The sequence below is a fragment of the Salvelinus fontinalis genome, chromosome 2 (genome assembly GCF_029448725.1).
Source record: "Salvelinus fontinalis isolate EN_2023a chromosome 2, ASM2944872v1, whole genome shotgun sequence".
In the NCBI taxonomy this organism is placed as follows: domain Eukaryota; kingdom Metazoa; phylum Chordata; class Actinopteri; order Salmoniformes; family Salmonidae; genus Salvelinus; species Salvelinus fontinalis.
Window position 1 is genome coordinate 77,652,912 of NC_074666.1, and position 24,127 is coordinate 77,677,038.

Genomic DNA, 24,127 nt, shown 5'->3' on the forward strand with positions numbered 1-24,127 from the left:
TAGTATTTTACAAGATGTTTCAAACTAAAATAAAAGGAATCATTTATAACCTTGTGAATGCCCAAGGTCAAACGCTACAACAGTAAAGGTGGCGTTAAAAATAGGAAGTACACTACATGACCAAAAGTATGTGGACACCGGCTCGTCAATCATCTCATTCCAAAATCATGGGCATTAATATGGAGTTGGTCCCATCCTTTGCTGCTATAACAGCCTCCACTCCTCTGGGAAGGCTTTCCACTAAATGTTGGAACATTGCTGCGGGGAGTGGCTTCCATTCAGCCACAAGATAATTAGTGAGGTCGGCACTGATGTTGGGTGATTAGGCCTGGCTTGCAGTCTGCGTTCCAATTCATCCCAAAGGTGTTCGATGGGGTTGAGGTCAGGGTTTTGTGCAGTTCAGTCAAGTTCTTCCACACCGATCTCGACAAAACATTTCTGTACGGCCTTCGCTTTGTGCGCAGGGACATAGTCATGCTGAAACAGGAAAGGGCCTTCCCCAAACTGTTTCCAAAAAATTGGAAGCACAGAATTGTCTAGAATGTCATTGTATGCAGTAGTGTTAAGATTTCCCTTCACTGGAACTAAGGGGCCTAGCCCGAACCATGAAAAACAGCCCCAGACCATTATTCCTCCTCCACCAAACTTTACAGTTGGCACTATGCATTGGGGCAGGTAGCGTTCTCCTAGTATCCACCAAATCCAGATTTGTCCGTCGGACTGCCAGATGGTGAAGCATGATTCATCACTACAGAGAACACGTTTCTCCTGCTCCAGAGTCAATGGCTTGGCGCTTTACACCACTCCAGCCGACGCATGGTGATCTTAGGCTTGTGTGCGGCTGCTCGGCCATGGAAACCTACTTAATGAAGCTCCCGATGAACAGTTATTGTGCCGACGTTGCTTCCAGAGGCAGTTTGGAACTCTGTAGTGTTGCAACCAAGGACAGACAATTTGTATGCGCACTTTGCGATTCCGTTCTGTGAGCTTGTGTGGCCTACCACTTCACGGCTGAGCCGTTGTTGCTTTTAGACGTTTCCACTTCACAATAGAGTTGACCAGGGCAGCTCTAGCAGAGAAGAAATTTGACATACTGACTTGTTGGAAAGGTGGCATCCTATTACAGTGCCACGTTGAAAGTCACTGAGCTCTTCAGTAAGGCCATTCTACTGCCAATGTTTGCCAATATATATACTATACTGCCAATATATACTTATGTATATACAGTGCATTCGGGAAGTGTTCAAACCTCTAACCTTTTTTCACATTTTGTTACGTTACAGCCTTATTCTAAAAATGTTTCTTTTTTAAATCCTCATCAGTCTACACACGATAACCCATAATGACAAAGCGAAAAGGTATTTAAAATTAAAAACTGAAATATCACATTTACGTAAGTGTTCAGACCCTTTCCTATACGTCTAGAAATTGAGCTCAGGTGCATCCTATTTCCAATGACCATCCTTGAGATGTTTCTACAACTTGATTGGAGTCCACCTGTGGTAAATTCAATTGATTGAAAAGTTTGTGGTCATACGCACATCCTTAAAAACATAGGTGTTGGGCCAATAAAGAATACTAGTATAGAACAAGAATGCCCGCACGCTGTTAAAGCTCCCAATTCACCGCTTTACTGACAACGTTCCGATCTAAAACGGATCTTCGTCAGGTCGAACAAACAAACTGAGTGCTCATATCCCAAAATATACACATTTCACCTCACATGACCATTGCAGATATGATGGATGGTGGGTGCAAAAACAATTTATCTATCTCTAATAATTTAATAACAAGGAGATGGGTACATGTACTAGTTCCAGAAAATAATACACTACTCAAAAAAATAAAGGGAACACTAAAATAACACATCCTAGATCTGAATGAATGAAATATTCTCTTTAAATACTTTTTTCTTTACATAGTTGAATGTGCTGACAACAAAATCACACAAAAATTATCAATGGAAATCAAATTTATCAACCCATGGACGTCTGGATTTGGAGTCACACTCAAAATTAAAGTGGAAAACCACACTACAGGCTGATCCAACTTTGATGTAATGTCCTTAAAACAAGTCAAAATGAGGCTCAGTAGTGTGTGTGGCCTCCACGTGCCTGTATGACCTCCCTACAACGCCTGGGCATGCTCCTGAGGAGGTGGCGGATGGTCTCCTGAGGGATCTCCTCCTAGACCTGGACTAAAGCATCCGCCAACTCCTGGAGAGTCTGTGGTGCAACGTGGCGTTGGTGGATGGAGCGAGACATGATGTCCCAGATGTGCTCAATTGGATTCAGGTCTGGGGAACGGGCGGGCCAGTCCATAGCATCAATGCCTTCCTCTTGCAGGAACTGCTGACACACTCCAGCCACATGAGGTCTAGCATTGTTTTGCATTAGGAGGAACCCAGGGCCAACCGCACCAGCATATGGTCTCACAAGGGGTCTGAGGATCTCATCTCGGTACCTAATGGCAGTCAGGCTACCTCTGGTGAGCACATGGAGGGCTGTGCGGCCCCCCAAAGAAATGCCACCCCACACCATGACTGACCCACTGCCAAACCTGTCATGCTGGAGGATGTTGCAGGCAGCAGAACGTTCTCCACGGCGTCTCCAGACTCTGTCACGTCTGTCACGTGCTCAGTGTGAACCTGCTTTCATCTGTGAAGAGCACAGGGCGCCAGTGGCGAATTTGCCAATCTTGGTGTTCTCTGGCAAATGCCAAACTTCCTACACGGTGTTGGGCTGTAAGCACAACCCCCACCTGTGGACGTCGGGCCCTCATACCACCCTCATGGAGTCTGTTTCTGACCGTTTGAGCAGACACATGCACATTTGTGGCCTGCTGGAGGTCATTTTGCAGGGCTCTGGCAGTGCTCCTCCTGCTCCTCCTTGCACAAAGGCGGAGGTAGCGGTCCTGCTGCTGGGTTGTTGCCCTCCTACGGCCTCCTCCACGTCTCCTGATGTACTGGCCTGTCTCCTGGTAGCGCCTCCATGCTCTGGACACTACGCTGACAGACACAGCAAACCTTCTTGCCACAGCTCGCATTGATGTGCCATCCTGGATGAGCTGCACTACCTGAGCCACTTGTGTGGGTTGTAGACTCCGTCTCATGCTACCACTAGAGTGAAAGCCCCGCCAGCATTCAAAAGTGACCAAAACATGAGCCAGGAAGCATAGGAACTGAGAAGTGGTCTGTGGTCACCACCTGCAGAACCACTCCTTTATTGGGGGTGTCTTGCTAATTGCCTATAATTTCCACCTGTTGTCTATTCCATTTGCACAACAGCATGTGAAATGTATTGTCAATCAGTGTTGCTTCCTAAGTGGACAGTTTGATTTCACAGAAGTGTGATTGACTTGGAGTTACATTGTGTTGTTTAAAGTGTTCCCTTTATTTTTTTGAGCAGTGTATATTTTGCAAAATGACCAAGTAGGTGACCTGGAAGGCAAGACAAATCAAAGTGACATATTCATGTAAGAAAGAGTCTGATATTAAACTCTTGGTTCAGACTTCTAGGAGACATGGTACACAAACGGTGAATCCAATACAATTCTCTTCTCAATAATAGATTATCAGTATCAATTCAATTGAATTGGACATGATTTGGAAAGGCACACACCTGTCTATATAACGTCCCACAGTTGACAGTGCATGTCAGAGCAAAAACCAAGCTGTAAGGTCGAAGGAATTGTCCGTAGAGCTCCGAGACAGGATTGTGTCGAGGCACAGATCTTTGGAAGGGTACCAACAAATGTCTGCAGCATTGAAGGTCCCCAAGAACACAGTGGCCTCCATCATTCTTAAATGGAAGAAGTTTGGAACCACTAAGACTCTGGCCGCCCAGCCAAACTGAGCAATTGGGGAAGAAGGGCCTTGATCAGGGAGGTGATCAAGTACCCGATGGGCACTCTGACAGAGCTCCAGAGTTCCTCTGTGGAGATGGGAGAACCATCTCTGCAGCACTCCACCAATCAGGCCTTTATGATAGAGTGGCCAGATGGAAGCCACTCCTCAGTAAAAGGCACATGACAGCCCACTTGGAGTTCGTCAAAAGGCACTAAAGGACTGACAATGAGAAACTTGGTTCTCTGGTCTGATGAAACCAAGATTGAACTCTTTGGCCTGAATGCCAAGCGTCACGTCTGGAGGAAACCTGGCACCATCCCTACGGTGAAGCATGGTGGTGGCAGCATCATGCTGTGGGGATGTTTTTCAGCATCAGGGACTGAGAGACTCGTCAGGGTTGAGGGAAAAAATGAACGGAGCAAAGTACAGAGAGATCCTTGAGGAAAACCTGCTCTAGAGCGCTCAGGACCTCAGACTGGGGCTAAGGTTCACCTTCCAACAGGACAACGACCCTAAGCACACAGCCAAAATGTTCAAAGACCCAAGTCACCCAAGTTATAGACTGTTTTCTCTGCTACCGCACGGCAAGCGGTACCGGAGCGCCAAGTCTAGGACCAACAGGCTCCTTAATTAACAGCTTCTACCCCCAAGCCATAAGACTGCTAAACAATTAATCAAATGGCCACCGGATGGTTTACATTGACACCCCCCACCCCTCCATTTGTTTTTTACACTGCTGCTACGCTGTTTATTATAGTCACTTCACCCCTACCTACATGTACAAATTACCTCGACTAACCTGTACCCCCGCACATTGACTTGGTACCGGTACCCTCTGTATATGGCGCAGCAGTTAGCCTAGTGGTTAGAGTGTTGGGCCAGTAAGCGAAAGGTTTCTGGATCAAATCCCAGAGCTAACAAGGTACAAATATGTTGTTCTGCCACTGAGTAAGTCAGTTAACCCACTGTTCCCCGGGCGCCGAAAACAGGGATGTCGATTAAGGCAGCCTCCTGCACCAATCTGATTCAGAGGGGTTGGGTTAAATGCAGAAGACACATTTCAGTTGAAGGCATTCAGTTGTACAACTGACTAGGTTATCCCCCTTTAATAAGACAATGCAGGAGTGGCAGCGGGACAAGTCTCTGAATGTCCTTCAGTGGCCCAGCCAGAGCCTGGACTTGAACCTGATCGAACATCTCTGGAGACCTGAAAATAGCTGTGCAGTGATGCTCCCCAATCCAACCTGACAGGATCTGCAGAGAAAAATTGGAGAAACTCCCCAAATGCAGGTGTGTGGCGTCATACCCAAGAAGACGTGAGGCTGTAATTGCTGCCAAAGGTGCTTCAACAAAGTACTAAGTAAAGTACTTTGAATAGGTATTACATTTTTTACACATGTGCAAACATTTATAAAAACCTGTTTTTCCTTTGTCATGTAGATTGTAGAGGAATTTCTACAAAGAAAATTAACATCGTTTGGGACAACTTGAGGAGTTTCATTTCTACATACAAACTGGCTTTGATCCAGCTTTAACTTCATATCATACTAAAATGACTATCATACCTAAATGTTGGTCTATCGATCTGACAAGAATCTGCACCAATCTTAAAATCACTGTTTAAACAACTACAGTATATGCCTAAGCATACAAAATAAGAATGTCAGCGCAATGCAATGCCTTCCATTGAAGCAAATTCAGGAAATATTTGTTTTGATCCTTTAATTTACAGACATAAGTACATACACTTAGTGTAAAACATATGCAAACATTACACCATTAACACATTTTCGTGCAGCAGGATTACTGGGAAACTTAATTGGAAGCACACATGACTTTGCGCCATTTCAACATTTTGTCTATCATAGTTATTTTACAGAAACAAAGCAGAGTAAAATTAATATTGTTGCCACATGTATGATTCTAATATGCATCATAATGAAGATCGGCACAGGAACACAAATTCATCAGACACTTAAGAGATTGAGTCCTTTTACTTAACAGTCTGCTATGTAGTATTTGCAACAATTGAGCCCTATCATTTTAATATGCATCATAATGATAATATGCATCATAATCATTCTAATATGCATCATAATGAAGATCGGCACAGGAACACAAATTCATCAGACACTTAAGAGATTGAGTCCCTTTACTAATAAGTCTGCTATGTAGTATTTGCAACAATTGAGACCGATCATTTTTGATCAAACTTAACCAAAACCACCTTTCTTGTGCTCACAATTCCTGTCAACATTGTCATAGGCACCCCAACCCTTCAAAATTATTGGTATCCAATAAGATAGGAGCATTAAACAATGGAAGTGTTGGATGAGGTAAATAGGAAATTGTCTTTAGAAAAAAATATATATTTCTGTAAAATTCTTGTTGAAAACCTGTTAAAAAAAAATCAAAAACCACAGTTTGTACATTGAGATCCCTGCTTAGTCATTGGTTCATTGTTTTCTTTCCTCTAAAGAAATATAAATCTGACAGATTGTTGCACATCAATCAAGATGCATTGTTAGAATAAATACAGCATTGATCATAATAGCTATTCAACAAACATAAGGAATAGCAGTAAATTAAGATAAAAAGACACAGGTATTGACAAAATAACTGACTCTTAATCCCAGACAAACTACAGGAGGCACAAATATACAGTGCCCTCTACTTGCAGTGAACAATGAAATAAACCAACATAGATATTAAATACCCCTCCACCAGTGAGGGCCCTTATCTATGAGCAATAAACATACTGAGAAAAGACAGTCCGTGCTATATCAAATCAAATTTATTTATAAAGCCCTTCTTACATCAGCTGATATCTCAAAGTGCTGTACAGAAACCCAGCCTAAAACCCCAAACAGCAAGCAATGCAGGTGTAGAAGCACGGTGCCTAGAAAAAACTCCCTAGAAAGGCCATACTACTTTTTAAAACACCTCTTTCCCCCAAAATGACTGTTTTTTGGGGAAAGATATTAGATGCAGAGTTAGTTTTTGTATAAACAATTGCTTAAAATGTGTGGGTCATGTCGTAATAGGAAAAAAGTACCCACCCAGCCCTATATCTAATCTTCACCCACAAGGTGTTGCTTTGGAAGGGTTAAGTGCAAAACAGGGGTAACACAATCTATGTGGTGCAGGGAGAAAACTATGTACAAAGAATTCTCTCCACACACACACTTCAGTGTGTGGTACAAACAAAGACAGACATAGAAGAGCTGTGACAGGAAAACACCACTATCTCGCCCTTTGTCTGACCAATATCAATTATTTCCTGTGTACGGTCACGGAGGTGCAACCCTCAATCTGTCAGTTCTGTTATTCATTGTTTTCTCCCCTACCCAATTATGAATAAATCAAGAGTTGACATGTCCTTCTTCAGAGCCTCTGCACAAGTACTTGAAACAGAGGAGAGACAGTCAGTTACTGCAAACAGTGGGAAGAGGGCAGGGGGACAACTTTCAATATTCACTACTCCTCACTGATGATGTTCATGCTTTGGTCCACAAAACAACCCATTAATGCGCTGTATAAATGTGTGTGTGTAACGTTTAAGCGCTTCTTTTCACAAGCATGCTTTTCTCCACCAGCTTTCTCTGACTTCTCTGGCCAGTGATAAGACCTGACTAGCAGTAGACAATATACATGTTATGTCTAATTGAGTCCCTGTATGTGTAGGAGCCAGTCTTCGTGTCCACCTCTCGCCATGTTGCTGCCTGGCTCACTGACAGTGTGTATCCATGCCTCCACTGTCATGTTGGAAAGGATCTAGAACTTGACGCAGTGACCGGCGTTCACCATGAAAGCAGTGCAATTCAGATCCTCTTTGTTTCTGCATTTTGGGGGGCGTTTTTATTTTTCGGTTATTTTCTTGAAAGATAAAGTTTGTCCCTTACAATGGTCCGTATTTGGCTTCATATCGGGACATGATGTTCTTGCAGCGACCACAGTCCTTACGCAACTCAGCCACTTGTTGCCGCAAAGCAGCATTTTCCCTCTCCAGAAACGAAGCGCGCACTGTGATCTGGTTCTCCTTCAGCCGCCGGGCGTCACGTGAACGTTTGGCTGCCACATTGTTCTTCTTCCTCCTCGACCAGTATTTATCGTCCTGTGGGAGACAGAGGATTTTAATACAAAATAATAGAATCAGTGTTGTGGAAACATCCCTAATCCCAGACAAGCCCCTTTATTTCATGGCTTACTACTCACTCGTGAATTTTTCTGGTGTAACATAGTGATACTACAATCTTCATCAACCAATAATTATTTGGTTCCCAATTGCAGTGGCTACATTCTCATTATCCTACTTCAGAACAACCAGTTCCATCATTCATCACCTCCCTGAAACAAATATTCACCGGTCATCTTACCTTCTGCTCAGTGGGCACAAAGACCTTTTTGGCCTTCTTGATCATGGGCTGTGGTTTGAGGTCCTCGTCAGAGAACTTGTGTTTGCGTGGGTTGAACAGCTCACCCCCAGGCACACTGGACAGCACCAGGTCTGTGGGGTCCGGCTGGAAGTTGATGTCCACCTCAATGTCCTCCGGGTCGATGGGAGTGGGTGTGAGTCGGTCTGCAGACTTCCCCTCTAGAGGGAGACAAAGTCAGTTCAATGATGAGTATGAGTATATATTTTTTATTTTTGTGGCTGTTAAGTATGTTCTTATAATCTTGAAGGCTATAGTTAATAGAAAATTCAAACTGTTTGCTAGATTTTTTCCTTAAGACATACTAAGGTCAGCACTATATGAATACTGCTATTTGTTAATGCTGTAGAGCTCAGGTTTCACATGTACATGTCCATGTGTGTCCAAGGTGTCGAGTGTGTCGGGTAAGTCTATTTGACATTTGAATACAATATGGGAGTATCTAGTGTCAGCATGTTGCAAGCGTCTATTACAGTGTCAGTGTATGTGCATGTTGAGTTCAAAGGTAGAATGTTTTACAGTGGTACCGTGTCTGGGCTTTTAACAATGGGCCCCAACAATGTACCTTTTTTATTTTTAGACACTTCAACCTCCGCTGCTTCAAACCCAGACACAGCATCTTCATCGTCCCCATCTTCTTCTTCCTTCTCTTGTTCAGCTGGCTCTAAGGTGAGTGTGACAGTCTCTGTGTCAGAGGTGGTGAAAGGGGGTCTTGTCCCCTTGGTTTCCACCTGGGCCAGGCTCCTCTGCAGCTCCTCCTCTAGGGTGACTGGGATGCCATTCTCCTGCAGGAACTCATCCAGGTCCATGTACTCCAAGTGGAAGGTCTCCCCATCATAGGGGATGGTCTTCTCCCAGATGGCAGGCGTAAGGGAGGCGGACACCCCTCCAATGCCGGTACCTCCAGTCCCACCACTGGCCCCTCCAACACCGGCCTCGCCATTATCAGCAGAGCACAACTTCTTCTTCTCTATTTCTGTGGAGATAACCGTGAAGAGCATAATGGGTGAAGGTTGCACGACCATGTGAACACAAACAGGATGGTAAATAAAGGAAGATAGAAGTCGTCTGATGTCATGGAAAGAAGTAGAAAAAATAAATGGTGAAATGACAGAATGAGGGAAAAGGGGGCTGCATCAACCCATAAACAATGGGGAAGGGAAATCTGGACTTGTCAACAGAGCCCCTAAACACAAAAACGAACGTGAAAAAAATATTAATTGCCCTTCAAATGCAAGAAAATTATGTACTCATATTGTATGTGAAAAACGGTTTGACTGCAGTGCTCTAGGACAAATAGGGAGGTGTGAGAACTTTATGTTCTTTTCCCTCCCTCACTCAGTTCAGTGCCTCAGGGGAAACTGGAACAGCAATCAGAAAGTACAAAGGGTTTCCTTCCCCAGTACTGCTCTATACTTGGCACATTTGAACAACTATTGAACTAGTCATATATAATGATCAAACATAGCAGATTTTTTAAAAATGTGTCCAGTTGTTTGAAGGTACACACACGCTCATTAAAAGCACTACTACGTCTCCATACACCAGTCAACATGTCCGCGAAGTCAACGTCCACATCAGATCAATGCAGTTCACATAAAAAATGTGGACATTGGAAAGGATCTCTCAATTCATCCACAACGACACCAGTAGCCTAGTCTTACCATCGTCGCCTTCTAGAATATTAGGTGGGGGAATGTCCATAATCTTCTTCAAAACAATAGGAAACGATTTCTGTGGATCCGACCTAGGCTGCAGAGGCGACTTGAGTGTAGTTTCCCAGGCACTGTTAGCAATATCCGTAGATAAATGAAGTCAAAGCAGTGTTTCAGTCTGTTGCTTTGAAACCAGTTTCACAAATTTAAACGTTGTCAAAACAAACACCACAGATCCCGATGGTCGTAGCCTACTGCGAGCACTGTTTTCTTATTCATGAGCTATACGCCTCTTCAGAAAATACTCGGCGTGGATTGGTCACATATGTATCTTTTAATGTTAAGTAGCTGACATAGAAAACTCGCTGGTGAGCCAGTCAAAACAGAAGCAGTAGTACACACCGGGAGCTCATTGGCTGAAGCAACACTCCGTTTCAAGCCTTCGCACGGAAATAACTGTACATTGCGTGCAGAATGTCAATATAGTGTCTCCTGACTCCTATTGTTGCTACATTTAGCTAAACCAGATAGATCTAGAACTGTATGACTATGGCCATTCACTGACCCTGGGAACTAGAGGAGACGAGGACAAGGATGCTTCGCGACATTTGATGTCTGGATAAGAGCGTCTGCTAAATGACTTAAATGTTAAATGTAAAAATGTCAACTACTAGGCTACATCAAATCGTGTTAGGCAGGCTTCCCCAACCGGCGGCGGTTTTATTTGGCCCAAGTTTTCTGAGAAAAAAATAAGACATGTTTTGTTTTCATTGTTGGAGATAAAAACACCAGGAAATCAGCTCCAATTGATTTTAATTTTGAACATCTGTTCCCCAGTATTCCCACTCATATAGACATATGTGGTCGTATAATAATAATTAATTGGATTTATATAGCACTTTTCTACCAACTGAGGTACTCCTTACATAGTAGGGTGAAACTCACCTCACCCAACATCAATGAGTAGTCCCCACCTCAGTGATGCACAGGGATTGTGCCAGAACTCTCACCGCACAATAGCCACCAGTTGGACAGGTGATGAGTGATATATGCCAATTAGGAATGAGGGGGGTGATTAGGTGGCCATGATGGAATGTGGCCAGGTTGGGAATTTAGCCATGACACCGGGGTGAACGTCCCTACTCTTACAATGAGCGCCATTGTTAAGGCTTCTTGCGGTTAATTTGCAGTCTACTTTTATTGTTTTATTATAGTCCGCCCCCGACCACCCACTCAAGAAAAAAATATCCCGCGGCTGAATCTAGTTGAGGATCCATCGACGTTGGATACTTACATACGTTTTATATGACGATGCAGTGCATCCAGTTTCTCCTCCGCACGACATGATGACTGGATGCATTATACATTGATACATTTGTATCCACACTCGTGGCCAAACAAAACACGTGTGTTCTTTTCTCTCCTTCACGTGCAGAGACAAGCTGTTGAGGGGCGTGGTTATGGCACGTGCAAAAGCAGGGCGACGGGTAGCCCAGGAAGCACGAGCTCGCACTATACTGAACAGCTGGCGTGTCCCTATCATGTATTTACACCCAGCGCAACCGTTCTACCATTGGATTGGAAATGTGTTAATAACATATGAGTCATATCCCCTCACCTTACACCACACCAATAAAATTGTTATATTGATAATGGTTTCCGATATGCTAATAGACTAGAATTCTCACATTTCTGCGCTCACACGCGCATCCAAATGGGGCTTCAACATTAGTCTGTTTTTTGTTGCAGGATGTTCAGACAGGAACATGATGTACTGAACACATTCCACCACTGCTCTTTAAAAAAAAAGTACAATCCAGTCATTCCAAAAATAGTAACAATACTTAATAGCCCATGTTGGACATACCTGGAACCAATTAAGGGCTTCATTCATTGGGTGAATTAAATCTGATTCGTTGAGTTCTAGTTTTAGTTCACCTATGTATTATCTATTTAGGTCAGTGTCATATTTTGTAGGAAGACAGTTTGTACAGTGGATTTAGGTCTGACCTTCAGACAATATGAAACTTTATGGCAACACAACATATGATGCAATGCAATGTTATTCTAGCAGGTCTCTCTCTATATGCAACAGCTCAACTGTTCACTCACTGTACAATATACATGACAGAGTGGTACAGTAACAGTACATCTGAACTTTTACAGAGTAAACAAAAGTCTAAGTGTGTACATGAGGGAGGAACTAGCCACAAATAGTTATCTAGGTTAAAATACAGGTGATATGAGCCCAGAAAATAGGTCAGTAGGCTACCTTGTATCTAGACTTGCACCTAAATGTATAATAAAGTTCTATAGACTCTGACAAGCTTCTACAAATGCCAATCTAATAGACCCTACAGACAGTACTTGAAGATGGCTATTATTTAGTCAGGTCACAACATTTACGATCAATTTATACTGAACTAAAATATACATGCAACATGTAAAGTGTTGGTCCCATGTTTCATGAGCTGAAAGAAAAGATCCCAGAAATGTTCCATACGCACATAAAGCTTATTTAAAAAAAATGTCGTTCAGAAATTTGTTCACATCCATGTTAGTGAGCATTTCTACTTTGTCAAGAAAATCAATTGACCTGACAGGTGTGGCATATCAAGAAGCTGATTAAACAGCATGATCCTTACACAGGTGCACCTTGTGCTGGGGACAATAAAAAGACCACTCTAAAATGTGCAGTTTTGTCACACAATGCCAGGGATGTCTCAAGTTTTGAGGGAGCAAGCAATTGGCATTTTGTCTGCAGGAATATCCACCAGAGCAGTTCCCAGAGAATATAATGTTCATTTCTCTACCATAAGCTGACTCCAACGTCATTTTAGAGAATTTGGCAGTACGTCAAACCGGCCTCAACCGCACACCACGTGTAACCCAGGACCTTCACATCCGGCTTCTTCACCTGAGGGGTCGTCTGAGACCAGCCATCCGGACAGCTGATGAAACTGAGTTTGCACAACCAAAGAATTTCTGCACAAACTGTCAGAAACCATCTCTGGGAAGCTCATCTACATGCTCGTCGTCCTCACCAGGGTGTTGACCTGACTGCAGTTTGATATCGTAAAAGTGGGCAAATGCTCACCTTCCATGGCCACTGGCATGCTGGAGATGTGTGCTCTTCACGGATGAATCTCAGTTTCAACTGTACTGGGCAGATGGCAGACAGCGTGTATGGCGTCGTGTGGGCGACAAGTTTTCTGATGTCAACGTTGTGAACAGAGTGCCCAATGGTGGCGGTGGGGTTATGGTATGGGCAGACGTAAGCTATCAGACAACGAACACAATTTAATTTTATCGATGGTAATTTGAATGCAGAGATACCTTGACAAGATCCTTAGGCCCATTGTCGTGCCATTCATCCGCCGCCATCACCTCATGTTTAAGCATGATAATGCATGGCCCCATGTTGCAAGGATCTGGTGGTCACACCAGATACTGACTGGTTTTCTGATCCCCGCCCCTACCTTTTTTTTTAAGGTACATGTTACCCATAGATGCGTATCTGTATTCCCAGTCATGTGAAATCCATAGATTAGGGCCTAATTTGCTGATTTCCTTATATGAACTGTAACTCAGTATAATCTTTGAAATTGTTGCATGATGCGTTTATATTTTTGGGATGATTTTGGCCATATGGTTAATTAGGGGTGTTTCAAAATGCAAATAGCCAAGGTCGTGCACACGCACTGGTTCTCTTACTGGTGTGAGTATGACACTGGTAGGATTGTTTGTTGAATCACACTTTTTCTATGTGTACAAACATTCTAAATTCCGCTTGTAAGTAGTATTTTAGAATAGTTTCTACGCAATATTGATAAATGAGGCCCCAGATGTGCAAAGCTCTTAGACTTAGCCAGAAAGACTCACAGCTGTAAATGCTGCCAGAGGTGATTCTAACATGTAATTACTTATGTAAGAGAGAGTTCTGTATTTCATTATCAATACATTTGCAAACATTTCTAAAAACATGTTTTCACTTTGTCATCATGTGGTATTGTGTGTAGATGGGTGAGACATGTATTTCTTTAATCCATTTTGAATTCAGGCTGTAACACTAAATGTGGAATAAGTCAAGGTGTATGAATACTTTCTGAAGGCACTGTTTTCCAGTCTGTGCTAGCAAAACAGTCCTGTAGCTTAGAATTTGCTTCATCAGACCACTTCTGAATTGAGCGTCTCACTGGTACTTGCTGTTCGATTTCCCTCACTAGATTTATGGAAAGAACAAGCTATTTGTAAACACAGACAACAAAATGATTACGAGAGGGTCACTGTGAATCACCAATGCCATGCCAAATTCATGTGGCACAAAACACTGATGTCTAGGGTGAGAGCTCTGATGTGTAGACTGTCTGTGGGTATGTAAGCAAGTCTGATATGAACTCTATTATGGGAGCATGCAAATGAATGTCATTGTGAACACCATACACTGAGAAAGAATGAAAGATTTTATTCTGGATTTTCTATTTTCTTTGATATTGAATACTGCATTGTTGAGGAAGAGCTTGCAAGTGAACATGTGCACGTGTCTAACTTATTTGATTTGAATGGCTATGGCCTGTGTCCATCACAATTTAGTAAAACATGTCAGACAGAAAAGCAAAGGCACTGGATTTGGGATCTAAATTAAAAACAAGGGTATGATGAAGAGTGTGTGAACATACACTAGGACTACATCAAGTTGTGAGGATACCTATCCACATAATGAGGACACGCTGTGTGCATAAGTGCCCTACGGCCTACGCAATATTCTGAATATACAAGGCCTGTTAGCAGAGGGGTTAGTTATGTACTATTAAGAGTAGGCCTATGTAATGGGAATCTCTCATGTGATTTACACTGACTAACTTGTCATCGGATCATCACTGCTAGCTAGCTGCTACCGAGTGGCTATAATGGCTAACGCCCCTGTCCCGAAGCTAGAACCAGTTAGCCGCGAGCCAGACGCATCTCCCGGCTAGCAAACGCAATTACTACAGCTACAATACCTCTTTCGCTAACTGGCCTAGACCCTTTGTCGACACAGAGCCCCGCCGTTCCACCACGACTTGTCTGCCGACATAACTCCATCTGTTGTGCCCTCAACCGGCCTTTTCCGGACGTCGGAGCAGACGCTTCTACTATCCCCGGCCTGTGTCTCCCGACAACACAGTGTCTCCCGCTTGCTAGCGTAGTAACGACTACCCAGCGGCTTCCCCTGTTTCATCTATTGCTGTTCACTGGACCCTACGATCACTTGGCTACATAGCTGATGCCTGCTGGACTGTTCATTAATCACGGTACTCCATTTTGTTTATTTTTTGTTTATCTGTCAGCACCAGCCTCGAATTCAGGCCCTGTGTGTAGTTAACTGACCCTCTCTGCCCATTTGCCATTTTACCTGTTGTTGTTGTCTTAGCTGATTAGCCGTTGTTGTCTTACCCGTTGTTGTCTTAGCTAGCTCTCTCAATCAACACCTGTGATTGCTTTATGCCTCACTTTATGTCTCTCAAATGTCAATATGCCTTGTATATTGTTGTTTAGGATAGTTATCGTTTTAGTTTACTGCGGAGCCCCTAGTCCCACTCAACATGCCTCAGATACCTCCTCTGTCCCACCTCCCACACATGCGGTGACCTCACCCAGCATAACTAGTGCGTCCAGAGATGCAACCTCTCTAATCGTCACTCAATGGCTGGGTTTACCTCCACTGTACACGCACCCTACCATACCCGTCTGTACATTATGCCCTGAATCTACGTCCAGACATCTGCTCCTTTTATTCTCTGTCCCCAATGCACTAGACGACCAGTTTTGATAGCCTTTAGCCGTACCCTCATCCTACTCCTCCTCTGTTCCTCGGGTGATGTGGAGGTTAACCCAGGCGCTCTCATTTGTTGACTTCTGTAACCGAAAAGGCCTTGGTTTCATGCATGTTAACATCAGAAGCCTCCTCCCTAAGTTTGTTTTACTCACTGCTTTAGCACACTCCGCCAACCCTGATGTCCTTGCCATGTCTGAATCCTGGCTTAGGAAGGCCACCAAATATTTTGAAATTTCCATCCCCATCTACAACATTTTCCGTCAAGATAGAACTGCCAACAGGGGCGGAGTTACAATCTACTGTAGAGATAGCCTGCAAAGTTCTGTCATAATTTCCAGGTCTATGCCCAAACAGTTCGAGCTTCTAAATGTAAAAACGAATCTCTCCAGAAACAAGTCTCTCACTGTTGCTGCCTGTTATAGACCCCCCTCAGCTCCCAGCTGTGCCCTGGACACCATATGTGAATTGATTGCCCCCCATCTATCTTCAGAGTTCGTTCTGTTAGGTGACCTAAACTGGGATATGCTTAACACCTTGGCAGTCCCACAATCTAAGCTAGATGCGCTCAATCTCACACAAATTATCAAGGAACCCACCAGGTACAACCCGAAATCCGTAAACATTTTTTTAATTTTTTTTATTTAACCTTTATTTAACCAGGTAGGCAAATTGAGAACACGTTCTCATTTACAATTGCGACCTGGCCAAGATAAAGCAAAGCAGTTCGACACATACAACAACACATAGTTACACATGGAGTAAAAACAAACATATAGTCAATAATACAGTGAAAAAAAATAAGTCTATATACAATGTGAGCAAGTGAGGTGAGATAAGGGAGGTGAAGGCAAACAGATATATGTATAAATAAATAAAATATAAAAAGGCCATGGAGGCGAAGTGAGTACAACACAGCAAGTAAAATAAAAACTAAAAAACACTGGAATGGTTGGTTTGCATTGGAAGAAAGTGCAAAGTAGAGACAGAAATAATGGGGTGCAAAGGAGCAAAATAAATTAATAAATACAGTAGGTAAAGAGGTAGTTGTTTGGGCTAAATTGTAGATGGGTTATGTACAGGTGCAGTAATCTATGAGCTGCTCTGACAGCTGGTGCTTAAAGCTAGTGAGGGAGATAGGTGTTTCCAGTTTCAGAGATTTTTGTAGTTCGTTCCAGTCATTGGCAGCAGAGAACTGGAAGGAGAGGCGTCCAAAGGAAGAATTGGTTTTGGGGGTGACTAGAGAGATATACCTGCTGGAGCGCGTGCTACAGGTAGGTGCTGCTATGGTGACCAGCGAGCTGAGATAAGGGGGGACTTTACCTAGCAGGGTCTTGTAGATGACCTGGAACCAGTGGGTTTGGCGACGAGTATGAAGCGAGGGCCAGCCAACGAGAGTGTACAGGTCGCAGTGGTGGGTAGTATATGGGGCTTTGGTGACAAAACGGATGGCACTGTGATAGACTGCATCCAATTTATTGAGTAGGGTTTTGGAGGCTATTTTGTAAATGACATCACCGAAGTCGAGGATTGGTAGGATGGTCAGTTTTACAAGGGTATGTTTGGCAGCATGAGTAAAGGATGCTTTGTTGCGGAATAGGAAGCCAATTCTAGATTTGACTTTGGATTGGAGATGTTTGATGTGGGTCTGGAAGGAGAGTTTACAGTCTAACCAGACACCTAGGTATTTGTAGTTGTCCACATATTCTAAGTCAGAGCCGTCCAAAGTAGTGATGTTGGACAGGCGGGCAGGAGCAGGCAGCGATCGGTTGAAGAGCATGCATTTGGTTTTACTTGTATTTAAGAGCAGTTGGAGGCCACGGAAGGAGAGTTGTATGGCATTGAAGCTCGCCTGGAGGGTTGTTAACACAGTGTCAAAAGAAGGGCCAGAAGTATACAGAATAGTGTCGTCTGCGTAGAGGTGGATCAGAGAATCACCAGCAGCAAGAGCGACATCATTGATGTAAACAGAGAAGAGAGTCGGTCCAAGAATTGAACCCTGTGGCACCCCCATAGAGACTGCCAGAGGCCCGGACAACAGACCCTCCGATTTGACACACTGAACTCTATCAGAGAAGTAGTTGGTGAACCAGGCGAGGCAATCATTAGAGAAACCAAGGCTGTCGAGTCTGCCAATGAGGATGTGGTGATTGACAGAGTCAAAAGCCTTGGCCAGGTCAATGAATACGGCTGCACAGTATTGTTTCCTATCGATGGCGGTTACGATATCGTTTATGACCTTGAGCGTGGCTGAGGTGCACCCATGACCAGCTCTGAAACCAGATTGCATAGCGGAGAAGGTGTGGTGTGATTCGAAATGGTCGGTAATCTGTTTGTTGACTTGGCTTTCGAAGACCTTAGAAAGGCAGGGTAGGATAGATATAGGTCTGTAGCAGTTAGGGTCAAGGGTGTCCCCCCCTTTGAAGAGGGGGATAACCGCAGCTGCTTTCCAATCTTTGGGGATCTCAGACGACACGAAAGAGAGGTTGAAGAGGCTAGTAATAGGGGTGGCAACAATTTCAGCAGATAGTTTTAGAAAGGGTCCAGATTATCTAGCCCGGCTGATTTGTAAGGGTCCAGATTTTGCAGCTCATTAAGAACATCAGCTGACTGTATTTGGGAGAAAGAGAAATGGGGAAGGCTTGGGCGAGTAGCAGAGGGGAGGGCAGTGCTGTTGTCCGGGGTAGGGGTAGCCAGGTGGAAAGCATGGCCAGCCGTAGAAAAATGCTTATTGAAATTCTCAATTATAGTGGATTTGTCGGTGGTGACAGTGTTTCCTATCTTCAGAGCGGTTGGAAGCTGGGAGGAGGTGTTCTTATTCTCCATGGACTTTACGGTGTCCCAGAACTTTTTTGAATTTGTGTTGCAGGAAGCAAATTTCTGCTTGAAAAAGCTAGCCTTGGCTGTTCTAACTGCCTGTGTATATTGGTTTCTGGCTTCCCTGAAAAGTTGCATATCACGGGGGCTGTTCGATGCTAATGCAGAACGCCATAGGATGTTTTTCTGATGGTTAAGGGCAGTCAGGTCAGGAGAGAACCAAGGGCTATATCTGTTCCTGGTTCTAAATTTCTTGAATGGGGCATGCTTATTCAAGATGGTGAGGAAGGCATTTTAAAAAAATGACCAGGCATCCTCTACTGACGGGATGAGATCAATATCCTTCCAGGATATCCCGGCCAGGTCGATTAGGAAGGCCTGCTCGCTGAAGTGTTTCAGGGAGCGTTTGACAGTGATGAGTGGAGGTCGTTTGACCGCTGACCCATTACGGATGCAGGCAATGAGGCAGTGATCGCTGAGATCTTGGTTGAAAACAGCAGAGGTGTATTTGGAGGGCAAGTTTGTTAGGATGATATCTATGAGGGTACCCGTGTTTACGGAATTGGGGTGGTACCTGGTAGGTTCATTGATAATTTGTGTGAGATTGAGGGCATCAAGCTTAGATTGTAGGGTGGCTGGGGTGTTGAGCATGTTCAAATTTAGGTCGCCTAGCAGCACGAGCTCTGAAGATAGATGGGGGGCAATCAGTTCACATATAGTGTCCAGAGCACAGCTGGGGGCAGAGGGTGGTCTATAGCAGGCGGCAACGGTGAGAGACTTGTTTTTAGAGAGGTGGATTTTTAAAAGTAGAAGTTCAAATTGTTTGGGAACAGACCTGGATAGTATAACAGAACTCTGCAGGCAGTCTTTGCAGTAGATTGCAACACCGCCCCCTTTGGCCGTTCTATCTTGTCTGAAAATATTGTAATTGGGGATAAAAATGTCTGAATTTTTGGTGGTCTTTCTAAGCCAGGATTCAGACACGGCTAAAACATCCGGGTTGGTAGAGTGTGCTAAAGCAGTGAACAAAACAAACTTAGGGAGGAGGCTTCTAATGTTAACATGCATGAAGCCAAGGCTATTACGGTTACAGAAGTCATCAAAAGAGAGCGCCTGGGGAATAGGAGTGGAGCCAGGTACTGCAGGGCCTGGATTCACCTCTACATCACCAGAGGAACAGAGGAGAAGTAGGATAATGGTACGGCTAAAAGCTATGAGAATTGGTCGCCTAGAGCTACTAGAGCAGAGAGTAAAAGGAAGTTTCTGGGGACGATAAAATAGTTTAAAGGAATAATGTACAGACAAAGGTATGGTAGGATGTGAATACAGTGGAGGTAAACCTAGGTATTGAGTGATGATGAGAGAGATCTTGTCTCTAGAAACATCATTGAAACCAGGTGATGTCATCGCATATGTGGGTGGTGGAACTGAGAGGTTGGATATGGTATAGAGAGCAGGGCTAGAATCTCTACAGTGAAATAAGCCAATAAACACTAACCAGAACAGCAATGGACAAGGCATATTTACATTAAGGAGAGGCATGCTTAATCGAGTGATCAGTAAGGGTCCAGTGAGTAGAGGTTGGTTGGGGTCGTGGCGATCCAGACAGCTGGCCGGGTATATGGCTATCGGTAGCAGCATAGGATGGAGGTCTGTTTGTAGATACCTTGTGCGTTTCCGTCGGTAGGTTCCGTGTAGTGGGGTTTTGTTCAGATAGCAGCCGATAGGACAGCTAACGATTAGCGGGCCTCAGGTGAGCGTTCAGGTAACGTCGGGACGGATTTGCCGGTTGGATAAATCCCTCGGGCAGATAACGTCGGCAGTCAGTCGTGAAGGCCCGGTGGGGTTCCGTATCTGCAGCAGCAACAAAAGAAACGGGTCCGGATGGTGATGGAACTCCTCAGCTGGCTAGCTCCAGCATGATTTGAGTTTGCTCCGGGGTCGACGTAAGCCAATAGTCACACGGTATGCAGCTAACTAGCTGCGAAATCAAGGTGCAAGTGTCCAGAGCCTGCGGTTGGAATCCGGGGAAACTGAGAGAAAAAAAGTCCCGGAATGCTCCGGTCCGAGTCGCGTTGCACAAAAGTGCCGGTAGATTATCGAGCTAAAGGAATAGCTGATGACCGCAAAACGTGGGCAGCTGAAACACCAACGCTAGCTAGCAAACCGGCTAATTTCGGGGCAGCTACAGATTAGCTTCTGGCTAGCTATCGGAGTAGCTTCTGGTTAGCTTTCAGGCTAGCTTCTGAATTAGTCCCTGGCTATCTTCCACGATGGATTTTCAGATTGAGGTAAATAATACTTATTGTAATTGGTGAAGCGGGTTGCAGGAAAGCTTTTGCAGGAAAGCTTTTGTAGTTGAGTTCTTGGATAATAAAATAAATAAAAGATATGTGAAGAAAAGGTGTAAATATATATATATACAGGACACGACAAGACAATACGGAAAAGACGTCTGAACTGCTAAGCCACCTTGGGATTTTGGGCACCCTCACGGATATTATCCTGACCAACTTCCCTCCAAATACACCTCTGCTGTTTTCAATTGGGATCTCAGCGATCACTGCCTCATTGCCTGCATCCGCTATGGGTCCGCGGTCAAACGACCACCCCTCATTACTGTCAAACACTCCCTAAAACACTTCTGCGAGCAGGCCTTTCTAATCGACATGGCCCGGGTATCCTGGAAGGATATTGACCTCATCCCGTCAGTCGAGGATGCCTGGTCGTTCTTTAAAAGTAATTTCCTCACCATCTTAAATAAGCATTCCCCTATCAAAAAATGTAGAACTAAGAACAGATATAGCCCTTGGTTCACTCCAGACCTGACTGCCCTCGACCAGCACAAAAACATCCTGTGGTGGACTGCACTAGTATCGAATAGTCCCCGCGATATGCAACTTTTCAGGGAAGTCAGGAACCAATACATGCAGTCAGTCAGGAAAGCAAAGCTTTTTCAAACAGAAATTTGCATCCTGTAGCTCTAACTCCAAAAAGTTTTGGGACACTGAAGTCCATAGAGAATAAGAGCACCTCCTCCCAGCTGCCCACTGCACTGAGGCTAGGTAACACTGTCACCACCGATAAATCCACGATAATCAAGACTTTCAATAAGCACTTCTTTACGGCTGGCCATTCTTCCCTGGCTACCCCAACCCCGGCCAACAGCTTCGCACCCCCCGCAGCTACTTGCCCAAGCCTCCCCAACTTCTCCTTCACCCAAATCCAGATAGCAGATGCTCTGAAAGAGCTGCAAAACCTGGACCCTGACAAATCAGCTGGGCTAGACAATCTGGACCCTCTCTTCTAAAATCATCCGGCGCTATTACCAGTCTGTTCAACCTCTCTTTCGTATCGTCCGAGATCCCTAAAGATTGGAAAGCTGCCGCGGTCATCCCCTTCTTCAAAGTGGGTGACACTCTAGACCCAAACTGTTACAGACCTATATCCATCCTGCCCTGCCTTTCTAAAGTCTTCGAAAGGCAAGTTAATTAACAGATCACTGACCATTTCGAATCCCACCGTACCTTCTCCGCTGTACAATCCGGTTTCCGAGTTGGTCATGGGTGCACCTCAGCCACGCTCAAGGTACTAAACGATACCATAACCGCCATCGATAAAAGACAGTACTGTGCAGCCGTCTTCATCGACCTGGCCAAGGCTTTTGACTCTGTCAATCACCGTATTCTTATCGGCAGACTCAACAGCCTTGGTTTCTCAAATGACTGCCTCGCCTGGTTCACCAACTACTTCCCAGACAGAGTTCAGTGTGTCAAATTGGAGGGCCTGTTGTCCGGACCTCTGGCAGTCTCTATGAGGGTACCACAGGGTTCAATTCTTGGGCCAACTTTTCTCTGTATATATCAACGATGTCGCTCTTGCTGCGGGTGATTCCCTGATCCACCTCTATGCAGACGACACCATTTTGCATACATCTGGCCCTTCTTTGGACACTGTGTTAACAAACCTCCAAACGATCTTCAATGCCATACAACACTCCTTCCGTGACCTCCAACTGCTCTTAAATGCTAGTAAAACTAAATGCATGCTTTTCAACCGTTCGCTGCCCACACCCGCCCGCCCGACTAGCATCACTACTCTGGACGGTTCTGACTTACAATATGTGGACAACTACAAATACCTAGGTGTCTGGCTAGACTGTAAACTCTCCTTCCAGACTCATATTAAGCATCTCCAATCCAAAATGAAATCTAGAATCGGCTTCCTATTTCACAACAAAGCCTCCTTCACTCACGCCGCCAAACATACCCTCGTAAAATTGACTATCCTACCGATCCTCGACTTCGGCGCTGTCATTTACAAAATAGCATCCAACACTCTACTCAGCAAACTGGATACAGTCTATCACAGTGCCATCCGTTTTGTCACCAAAGCCCCATATACCACCCACCACTGCGACCTGTATGCTCTCGTCGGCTGGCCCTCGCTACTTATTCGTCGCCAGACCCACTGGCTCCAGGTCATCTATAAGTCTTTGATAGGTAAAGCTCCGCCTTATCTCAGCTCACTGGTCACGATAACAACACCCACCCATAGGACACGCTCCAGCAGGTATATCTCACTGGTCATCCCCAAAGCCAACACCTCTTTGGCTGCCTTTCCTTCCAGTTCTCTGCTGCAAATGACTGGAACGAATTGCAAAAATCGCTTAAGCTGGAGACTTATATTTCCCTCACTAACTTTAAAAATCAGCTATCCGAGCAGCTAACCGATTGCTGCAGCTGTACGTAGCCCATCTGTAAATAGCCCATCCAATCTACCTACCTCATCCCCATATTGTTTTTGACTTTTCTGCTCATTTGCACACCAGTACTTCTACTTGCACATCATCATCTGCACATCTATCACTCCAGTGTTAATTTGCTAAATTGTAATTACTTCGCTACTATGGCCTATTTATTGCCTTACCTCACGTCATTTGCACACACTGTATATAGACTTTGTTTTTTTCCTATTGTGTTATTGCCTGTACGCTTGTTTATTCCATGTTTAACTCTGTTGTTTGTGTCGCACTGCTTTACTTTATCTTGGCCAGGTCGCAGTTGTAAATGAGAACTTGTTCTCAACTAGCCTACCTGGTTGAATAAAGGTGAAATAAAAAATAAAATAAACTGCTTTGTTAGACTACACATTTGTGCCACCCTTAAGCACAGTGGTGCCAAAAATAACAGCATAATGCTGGAAGTGGAAGGGATGTATACCATGCTTGTGACACCTTAGTTGGCCAACATGTTTCTCATCCCAGTTCCTGTTATCAAATAACATTTTATTGGTCACATACGTGTTTTTCAGATGTTATTGCGGGTATAGCGAAATGCTTGTGCTTCTAGTTTCCGACAGTGCAGCATTTAACCATGGGTGGTCTTTGTTTTGGACCACAAGGCAGTTCAGTCAAATGGACATAGTCAAATATTCCTAAACGTAAGAAAACAAGATGAATAACACATTTCTACTTTATCAACGAATGTAACAATATATGTAGTGTCACTTCAAAATATGCAAAGTGATATTTGCTGGCAGCAAGTGTGTTACAGTATCA

The 24,127-nt window shown here is 44.3% G+C and overlaps 1 protein-coding gene across 1 annotated transcript; it reads right to left on the bottom strand.

The window, feature by feature from the left end:
- Positions 1 to 5,554: 5,554 nt before the first annotated feature.
- On the bottom strand, positions 5,555 to 10,226 carry LOC129827357 (thyrotroph embryonic factor-like). The gene is made up of 4 exons (XM_055888132.1): positions 9,945 to 10,226; positions 8,846 to 9,256; positions 8,224 to 8,441; positions 5,555 to 7,961 (listed from the first exon to the last, which is right to left on the bottom strand). The coding sequence occupies exons 1-4, from the start codon at positions 9,982 to 9,984 to the stop codon at positions 7,746 to 7,748; spliced, it is 885 nt and encodes a 294-aa protein (XP_055744107.1). The 5' UTR covers positions 9,985 to 10,226; the 3' UTR covers positions 5,555 to 7,745.
- Positions 10,227 to 24,127: the final 13,901 nt, after the last annotated feature.